We start from the raw sequence: 10382 nt of genomic DNA, 5'->3' as shown, positions 1-10382 counted from the left end.
GATGCTTTGGCAATATTGTTATTTCTGACACTGATGTCAATGAATCACTTCACTTTGAATTGAATTGAATTGATTGAGAGCGAGAGAGGAAACAGTCAGAGAAATGTTGAGTTTCTCTGAGTTGGTTGTAAGTTCAGTACATTGGATGCTGCCACACGTGATGCTGCAGTAGAGGTGCTCAGGACTCTCTGCCACATGGCAGAAGAGCCTAAGTTTTGCACACAAACACTCAGGACAGGTTTCTGCATCTTACTTTCCGCTGGACAGAGGGTTTGAAAAGACTGCTACGTACAGCTCTCTGAACTTACTGAGAAACAGTGAGTATAGACAATTTTCACCTCTCAAATGAGCTCCAAAAAGCGTGTCAACGTTGTGGTACCTCAAACTTAGTGTAAAAAACCCTGGGTGTATTTTTGTTTTTATTTCTTTTGGGTCATAAGGACATTTTAAATGGTTAAATTGTCTGATTGTATGACATTCAATCAATGTGTAGGTGTGCTAGTAATGTGATTCATGTGTTAAATAAGAGTTATAGTGGCATGGGAGTTTTAGGCTCACAATAACAGTATAGCTGTATAATAAGTTAACTAGGCCTCTCTGCGCCCCTAATCAGTCAAAATCATATACCTGAATGTGGTGGCCATTGTAGACACATCCTACTTTTAAATTTTAGTATCCCTTACCAATTAATCTTCCATGCAACGGAGCTATCAGATTTGAAGGGGCACATGATAATCCTGTAACCAATTAGAATTGAGTGAGTGGGCTACAGTTAGATTTTGTTGCGGCAATGATAGTTTCAACAAACCGCAGGAGAAAAGAGGTTATCTGCTCACACCATCTCTGCATGTTGCATACAGTGTGATATACAAATTGGAATGAATCTGACAACCCCCTGAACACAGAGTGTTTTGTCTCAGGGGAGACAGCAGCCAAATCAGTCCTGAATAAATCCATAGAAATGAGCCTCGAATATGAATAAAAATGAGCTATTAGTTACAATTAAATGCTGCTAAAATGTCTCATGTAGTAAGCTAATAATAGTTGATGAATAAAAAAAATGGTAATAGAATCAGCTAGGGCAGGCAAGGTTGCATTCTTTACCTGTATTCCAAGGAGAAATGTGTAAGCTCGGTTCCATTGTAGATCCATTTGAATTCCAGGGGCCAGCTGCCCTCTGCCATGCAGGTTAGGACCAAGCGGTTCCCCTCCAAGTGAACCTGGGTCTGAGGGGGCTCCATCTTAAAATAAGGTGGGACATCATCTATTGGAAAAATAAAGAAAAGAAGGGGAAAAAAGTAAGAGTGATAAAAAAAGACATATTGGGAAAGACAGGAAAAGGAAGAATGTGAAGCAGTCAGAGGGGTAGTTGGTTAAAAAAGGCAGTGATTTGGTGATTCAGTAACAAGCTATTTCCATTTTTTCAACTGCACTGATTGGGAACGTGAAGGTCAAGAGGAAAGCCTGCCAAACAGCACATGAAATAAGTTGTTGCTGCAAAGGAAGCTTACTTTTTTATTTCAAACTGAAATGTGCTGGCAAAGAGGTAGAAGAGCAATTTGTGCAGCAGAGGAAGTGTAAATGAACTCGTCCATACCTTTAGATCAGTAAAAGAGGGTGGGAAGAGAGATTGAGGGGGAGAGGTAGAGGGAGATGGAGAGGGGGAATAGACAGAAAGCAGATGGAGAAAAATACAGCAGAGATTGTACACAAAAAAACCAAGCAAGTAGGAGGAAGAGAGAGTTTAAAAAAGGAAGCCATGGGGGGGGGGGGGGGGGGGGGGGGGGGTGGCAGGGGCTGCTTTAGAAAACACAAAGTTTCCCAGCCTTAAACCCTCTTCTCTGACAGGATGAGTTATGCTCTGTGCCTCCCTTCATTTATCTTTATAGTTCCCTAATGCAGCCAGATTATACAGGCCCCATCCGCAATACTGCACACAGCCAGTGCAGCCACAGAAAGCCTTTAAGGTGATACAGAAGGTCCAGGGCTGAGCTTGGAGACAAAGTGCTTTCATTTGAGCTGATGAAAAAGGCATGATCAGACCTATTGATCTGTCTGCCTTGCCAGCCACGGGCGACACTGAGCCGATTGTGCCAGTGTTTGTGGCGGGCTAATTAAAGTCTGTATTAATAGTTGCAGTAAGCCGCCAAGGCCTGAAGCACGGCTAGTTGTAGGTCTACCACACTAGGCTGACTCACTCTCATGGAAGATTGCTGGTGCCTCTTTCTCTCTCCACATCCACAAGCATGATCATGCCCAAGATTTATGGTGGTGAAAGCAGAGGATGGTGTGGTGGAACTGAGTGAATCTGAGGTCAGCTTCGTGAGCAGAGGAGGGGATACAGATAATTGGACCTGATTGAAACTGTAAATAAAAGAATGACTCTGCACCTCTGTGTTTCACACCGGCGACCATGTACACAATGTATACAGACGCACAAACACAGACAACAGGACACACACATAAACACTTGCACACACAATACCCCTTTGAAAGCTGCAGCTTACTCCCCTTTCTATTACCCTCAAAGACACCATTAATAAAAGGAGGCAAACAAACAGCCACCTCAACGCTTTCTGTTTCAAAAACCAGTCCTTACATTTTTACCCGTTTGGTAACAAACAATACTCCACAACCTGATTTATTTGTATACTCTACCACTTTTGCATAAACCTATCAAAAACACATTTTTGTCTGAGCCCAAATGTAGGCGCTATCCCTTTTTTTCCACAGGCAGCAGCCACTGGAGTGGTGGCTTTGCTGTAATTCCATCCACTAGTAAATGCATTTGTACTTTTGACACACACACACACACACACACACACACACACAATCCAAAAACATACAGGCAACACCCAAACACTTTTAGGTGGTTCAGGGGCATGGTGGCTACATGCACTTAGCATTGTGGCTACATCAACAAGCCACCATTAGAGACCTGCACATGCCGTACTCACGCATTGATTGTCTGAGGAAATGAATATGCATGATACCAAGTTACTGATGTGAAATTGCGGAACGGGGAATTGTGAGCACAGTGATCAACCCTGTGGTTACATGTTTTAGTGCCATTGTGTTCATATTTGTTTCTGCCTTAAATGACTAATTAAGTTGACCCCTGATTATGAATCCCTGAACCCTGGCTATCTGCTGCATTCGTGACCAATTTCACAAAAAGTGTATTTGTTAAGGAGCAAAGCTAGCTGGGAAGAGAGAAAATTCATTGTTTACAGTAATACAGTAATACATACAGTGCAGAATCGACATCCAAGAAAAGATTTCTCACCATGTAAAAGAAAGCTGAAGTGATCCTCTCTTCGAGTCTCTGTGAAAACTTAAATGACTGCTGGCTGTAACAGTTGTTACTGCTGAAGGAAGATAGGAAACATTCCTCTGCACACTGGGCTCTGGGATCTAATGAGTTTCCGACAGAGAACCTATTGTCTGACCCTCATTCTCCTCTTCATCACTGTGCTTTCGTTCTTCGCTGAGGTAAAAAAACGCTGCTTTTAATGTGTAGTTTTTCTGTTTATTTTTTTGTTTTCTCTATGTGTGTGTTAGCCACTGTAGATGTGTATATACTGTAAATACATGCTGCTGATGTGTCTGTTTGTACATGTGCATGTCAGCATTGCCACAAATGTGTTTACTTTTGCTCATGAAAGATGGGAAGTTTCACATGTATGTATCACAGTAGTAGTACAAAGCTCTGTTATGTGTATACAGTATGTACACTAGAGACAAATCACAGTAGATGAGTATGCTGCTCTCACTAATTTGTCAGCTGGATGTGTTACATTGTACACCTACGCTATAGTATCATCAGCGCTGAACTGATTCATAATTTGCCTTAGGTGTCATCTCGTTTTAGAGCACTGTGACTTCATGGAACAAACGTGTGCTGTACAAGACAAATACATAGCACGTTTCATATTTACAGACACACGTGCCTGTAGACACAAACACACATCAAATGTACAAATAGGGGACTATAGAATCAACTTAATGATTGAAGAACATTAGCCCATCTGACTGCAGCAGACATGGCTGCACTGCGTCAATGGTAGAGCTGACATCTTTTCAGAAAAAGGCTTGGGTGGAGCGAGGAAGAAAAGGAAGAGCATTGGACATGAACTGAACTGGTGCCTCCTTCATTCCAGTGATGAACAAAGGAAAAGTGGTGAATTTGGCAGGTATAAGGCAGTGCCTGCTGCAGGCTTCGAATCCAGATGGAAAGCTTGAGGGCAGTCCTTTTGGACCATGAATTCCTGCAGCACTATGAGCACAGATAAAAGCCAACCAAAACGGGTCGGCAGATCTAGGGAAGCCCAAAAACTGGCATGGGAGAACCAGGAGGGCTTTAATGTGGCTGCTGTGCAGAGCGGCTGCCCCCAACAGTCAAGCTGCACCAGCACACTATTTACAAATGATATGAAAACACCTTATTCTAACCTGACAGTTGAGGTTGAATGGTGGCATTGCACCAACCGGGTCCACTGCTGCATTCACAGCATTTAAATGTCTGTGAGACAAAGACCACAGGCACCAGGGCAGCTTTAAAAAGCAAGGCCCATTGTGTTCCCTATTGCACCATATTGGCATGCAATCATACAGACAGTGTTAACATTCGGCTTTTGTCTTGTATTCTTTATCTTGCTTATTTTGTATCTCACCTCCTTACCCCTGTTCCACACCAGCAGCAGGGACCCCTTTCTGCCCTCTGTTTATTCCTCAGGCACCTGTGTTTGAGCCTATGTAACCACATCGTAGCTGGCACTTGGCATAACTGTATCACTGAGATGCAGCAATAAAGTGGAGCCTCTGCCTGTTGAAATATTTGGAGTTCCCATTTCTTCCTCACTCTACATTGCTATCTCTTTCGCTCCACCTATCTTTCTCTTCTAAAACACATCATGCACATAACGTCCCTGCTCCATAGACTTCCAGCTCATGGTGCATCATGTCATCTAGGAAAATTTAGAGCTGTCATTTAGCCTCTCCAATTGGACTTTAACATGCAAGATGGGTCATGGTTAGCCTCTCTGATGGGGGTTATGCAACAGTCATGGCAGTGACCTTGGCCACACACACACACACACACACACACACTGGGTTGCCTTTGGTGAGTTGTTGCTTTACAAGTTGAGATGAGAATGTTTGGGCCAGGACATGAGGCTCTTTCAACACATAAAAACACACACACACACAAACACTCCCAAATATTCACAACTTCCCCTGCGGAAATACGATCCGTCCTGAAGGTCAGGCTGATTTGTCACTCTGTCACCAGCTGCTGTCACCGGGACAACAGGCACCCCCCCCCCCCCGATTTACACTCCATCACTTAGGTGAGTCAGAAAATAGGCGGACACAAAGGAAGGGTTTAAGAAAAAGAGTGAATAAGAAAAGACAGAGAGGAGGAAGAGAGAGTGATGGTGAAACAGATGGTGAGAGAAATGCAGGGCTTAATGATAAAAGAAAGATTGAGAAGTGATGTAGAGGCAGGACGAGGTGAGGGACTAAGTGGAGGAACACAAGAAATGAAAGGAGAGGGGGGTGTCCTCCAACGCTAAGCAGCAAGGTGAAGCAACCCATTACAACCAGAGCCAAACAAGCAGGCCAGGCTTGAAAGACAGGGAGGGGAGAGGGAGAGCCCCCATCTAACCTTACATTCATTTAGAGAAATGGCCCATGAATCAGTATCTGCATGCTGCATGTGAATGCCAGTTCATGATAGCTCGATGTCTCCTTACACCCTTTGTATTTATAGCCCTTAGAACACTTTGTGTACCATTCAGTGGGATAACACCCTGTATAAGATCCCATGCTATCAATGTTGTGGCAATATGGTTTTCATGGCCCAAGTGACTTGCTTTTAAAAGCTCATACAATCATGCTCACTGCTCAGAGGAAAACGATGAAGTAGGAATATTGATTTTCATGTTAAGCTGTCTAAAATGTTTTTTCTTTTTGATGATGCGTCTGCTTTGATGTTGCAGAAAAAGTCCTCAGTTCGCCACAGATGAAATACCGCCCGCATACCAGCTGTGTTTAGTGGATCGCCACGGGTTAATTGATGTTAATTTATGTGATTAATTGAGGTGTAATGTACTGTGGTGACGTGTCTGGGATCCCACTCGCAGCGGGGCCTGTGTGCATGTGTGTGTTTGTGTGTGTGTGTGTGTGTGTGTGTGTGTGTTTCTAGGTGTGTGTGTGATGCTACAGCAACACAATTAGAAGCACTAGCATCCAGCCAACAAATGGAGATTTAATTAGGAGCGAAGACGGAGCGGTAGGCCAGTCAATGGGCAGCAGATTGAATTATCTGGACACACACTCCAGTGGGCAGCACAGACAAATTCACAGTCACACACATACTCACAGTCTCACAGTCTCACAAACACACACACACACACACACACACACACACACACACACACACACACACACACACACACACACACACACACACACACACACACACACACACACGGAATTATTCCATTTGTCTTGCCTCTACCTCCCTGCTATGCTTGTGTTGAGCTATTTTTTTCTTTTTGATTCCCTCTTCTTCTTTTCTCTTCCCATCTTAGGCTTCTCTTCTCTTTTTCTTGGCACAGCATCAGTTTCCTCCCAATGTGTTGTGGCAGTTTCTCTTTCTTGGTGGCCTTGATCTCTCTCAATACAATAGTTTTCATACTCTCTCTCCTTGCCCTCTCATCAGTTGTCATCCCTCTCACTTTCTCTCTGCATCCCTTCCTGCATTCTGAGCTCTGTTGAGATGTCTTTCCATCTTTCTCATCTCCCTGCATCGCTCTTTACTCCATTTTCCTCCATCCTATTGCCCTGCTCTCTCCTTCTCTTCAGCACTAGCAGTATATTGTATGGCGTACCAAGGGACGTGTCTGTGATATCCAGGAGCCTAATTAGCAAGTCCAGCTCCTGGCAGAGAACACGGCACGCAGAGGAGCACAGGCACAAGGCCCGGCTTCATTTAATGAGACCTCACACACCCACAGCCACCAATACACGCCCTCTGCAGCATCAAGTCTCTAGTTAGCTCAGCCTTGTCCAATGAGCAGTGGGAAAACTACAAATGAACAACTGTAGCTTGATGTAGGTTACAGCATGCCGTTAAGTTAAGTTATGTTTTTAATCACCAAGGAATAGTCCTATAGCTTTGAGAAAGACAAAGCAGGAATTCTTGTCTGACTTTGTAGCACTCAAATAAGATTTATGTCTTGCAGCAGTGAGTTGTCAACATATTCTTGAAGCCAACAAATCATCATTTCAACTTAGTAATGTAAACCAGACACTATGGCAATTTATTACTTTCTAAAGACAAGACATATGAAATTCTTTTTTTCTTTTTTTTTCTGGATAGCTCTTAAGGGTAGAACACATTGGGATATGATCCAGGCTTGCCACCCGTTGTAGTGCGTGCATGACTGAGATCACAGTAATATTTCCCAGGTGAGACAGACAGCTTCTACGATTTAGTAAGGATTTGTGCGCCAGATCACACACACATCTTTCTCCGACTTTTCTCTTTTCATTAGGGAGAAGGGAGATGGTAGCAGGTGGGGAAGAAAACAGGTACAAATTTCACTTGATCTTTGTGAGAGCTAATTGACAATGTTTGAAAAAAGAGAAAAAAGACAAGAAGAAAAAACAAGAGTAAGCAACAAAAAAACAGATAAACGACAGTAAGTGGAAGAAAGAGCAAATAAAAAAATAAAAAACACAAGCTGCATCGGGAATAGGAGGCGGGCAGCTTTTCTCAAGGCATGAGAAGGTTGGAAATAGGCCTAAGTGAATTTAGAAAGTAGGGCAAAGACTAATGGAGGAAAATAAACAAACGCACTGAAATGTGAATTCCACAGGGCCCCAGGTCATTAGAGTTAATACTGCACGCTATGCCATCTGCCGCGATTGTTTACACTAGCCTGGATAATTAGATCCTAATTAGTAAATGGTATGGTGGGGGAAACGTTATTTCACACGCATTGAGGTGGAGATGATCAGATGCACCTGCAATGCTGTGCTGCTTGTCCTTCCTGGGAAACTGTTGGTAACTCCATGAAGACATCAGACAGGTCTTGATTTAATTGATTGATGCACCAGACAGAATCTGGATCTTTCCCTCCCACCACAAACATATAGATAGTAAGAGTGTTTTTGGAGGAGAGAGTGAACATTGCTCTTGACATTATGAAAACCTGTCTGCTCCTTGTTCTCCCTCATAATGTACACGTGTGTGTGTGTGTGTGTGTGTGTGTGTGTGTGTGTGTGTGTGTGTGTGTGCGTGTGTGTATACAAGTGTGCAGGTGTGCGCCTGTGGATGAAAACATTATGTGAATATGCTCATCCTCGTGTGTTTATGACTGTGACCAGAATATTATCAGGCAAAATGCATGGACTAAAACTGCCATGTCCCATTCGTTCTTTTATCCCCAGCCGATGCCTTTGAATTTCTGAATTGGAGAGATACCACTGGCATGCTAAAAGTCTTTTGCTAGGTGCGAGGTATCAGGGCACCTGCCATTGTAATATATGCGTGTTGAATGGCTGGTGATTGTGATTCTTATCAGTGTGGCAGAGTGCATGGGCGCCAAGCAGTGAGTGGCAGGAGCTGGCAGTAAATGCTAATGGCAGAGAGCAGCTGACAGAGAAAAGAATTATTATCTCCCTTCATTACATTTACATGGCCTGCCTGTCTGTCTCACTTCCTTCCTCTAAGCCCAGACGTGAACAACAATCATTGTTGGCAATGCTTTATTTACATGTTGTGCAGATGACATACACCTTCTTTTTGTGTCAAGGCATCATCCACTCAGGGATTGGGAGTTCAAGAGTTTCTCAAATTGTCAATACGTCACACGATTACATGTGAGCAACATCAGGTCTTGAGCTTGAACCCGATGAGTTGGAGATTGAGATGAATTAAAGAGTGTGTGTGTTTTTTGTTTTTTTTTATCAACCTTTTCTATACGTGTGGCAGGTCTGGGATGATGTTTAGCAGGATCATCACCTTTGTGAGCAAGGCAGCCTGTGAGAAGACAGTCCCTGATCTTAATTGAGACCTCTGGAGTGTGAGAGCTGACAGAATGGAGCTTGTCACATCACTGCTTTTCTCCACCACATTAGAGGCCCTCTGACCACTATTTTCTCCCATCATCCATGCTAGTGGAACTAAGTCATGCTCTGTGATGGTGTAAGACTACCCCTTCACCCACTAAAATCACTTCTTAAAGATGGAAGCTCAAAGCTGCAAGCCTCCTATTCGACATTCCACCAGGAACATCTCTGACATCTGAGACTTCTTGTGTCTCTGAAGTGCACATGCCCCCTTGCACCACACCCCACTCCAAGCAGGAGAATGAACACAACTCTCTGGCATTGTGTGACAGGCAGCCAACACAACGCCAGCAGGCAGTCAGAAATTCTGAATGCCGTGACATTATGCTAATAGAAGTCTTTTGGCTGGTTCTTACATCACTTCACACTACATTGCTCATCTCAATTATCAGATACAGTAACAGACACAGAGTAAGACGCATGCAACTTGAACAAAGCAGGAAAAAATTATCCTAATTGTCTTATCTCCCGCATGATCCTTTAAGACGGTTTAGTGCGAGAAACACAACTTGTGAGAATCGCGTGAGCTTAATAACATCCTATGTGAATAATTTGAAATTATGCATGCATGAGAATGAAATGAACCTTAAGGATTGGATGTTGATTCTGACAGACCACACTGGAACATTAAATATGTTTCTATTTCTCTTGATTATCTAAGTACACATCTTAGGATAAAACAGAAGATATATCTACTAAATTAAAATGGTTTGTTAGTTGTATGTTTTAAACATACAATCGAACGCTAAGCGTAATTAATCACCTATCTCTTTCTAAAATGCCTGTCATCCGTTCACCTAATGATACATGCAACAAGCCCAAATTTACACTTGCAAAGATTGAGATCTCAAAATTGCAAGCTGCCTTACAAGAAAACCAAAGCATACCTCTTGATAGTTATCATAAAAAACACAAACTACAACTTGGAGTCCTGGGCCAATAATGCTATCTAATATATGAGGTTATTTGTTTTTCCAATTATATTCGTAAGCTTGTTGGCAAGGTTGCTTTATTCTCTTTGGGTTGTATCTTGCCTCATCCTGGATTTAAACCTTCAAATCAATGCGCCCCAACATGTCCATTTGCTATACAAGAGAATGGAAAGGTGTGAAGACGTTCTGAATTTGTGAAAGTGAAAACCAAGGTTGGCTCTATTTTTGTCACAGTCTTGTGCATATTGTTAGAAATTCAAACTAACATCGCGTTCGTTCGGATCTCTGAGGAAAAGGAGGCTGAGGGTCGAA

The 10382-nt window shown here is 43.0% G+C and overlaps 1 protein-coding gene across 2 annotated transcripts in view; it reads right to left on the bottom strand.

Annotated features, from left to right (window-relative positions):
• sdk2a (sidekick cell adhesion molecule 2a) overlaps nt 1–10382 on the bottom strand; it is an 87158-nt gene that overhangs the window by 37536 nt on the left and 39240 nt on the right. For both annotated transcript variants that reach the window (XM_032537158.1, XM_032537159.1), the window contains exon 2: nt 1105–1264. In XM_032537158.1, coding sequence (XP_032393049.1) covers nt 1105–1264 — 160 coding nt within the window. The remainder of the gene's footprint in view (nt 1–1104; nt 1265–10382) is intronic.

The sequence above is a fragment of the Etheostoma spectabile genome, chromosome 15 (genome assembly GCF_008692095.1).
Source record: "Etheostoma spectabile isolate EspeVRDwgs_2016 chromosome 15, UIUC_Espe_1.0, whole genome shotgun sequence".
Taxonomy (NCBI): Eukaryota; Metazoa; Chordata; class Actinopteri; order Perciformes; family Percidae; genus Etheostoma; species Etheostoma spectabile.
The sequence above is the reverse complement of the archived record's forward strand: the minus strand, read 5'-3'. Positions and strand labels throughout refer to the sequence as shown.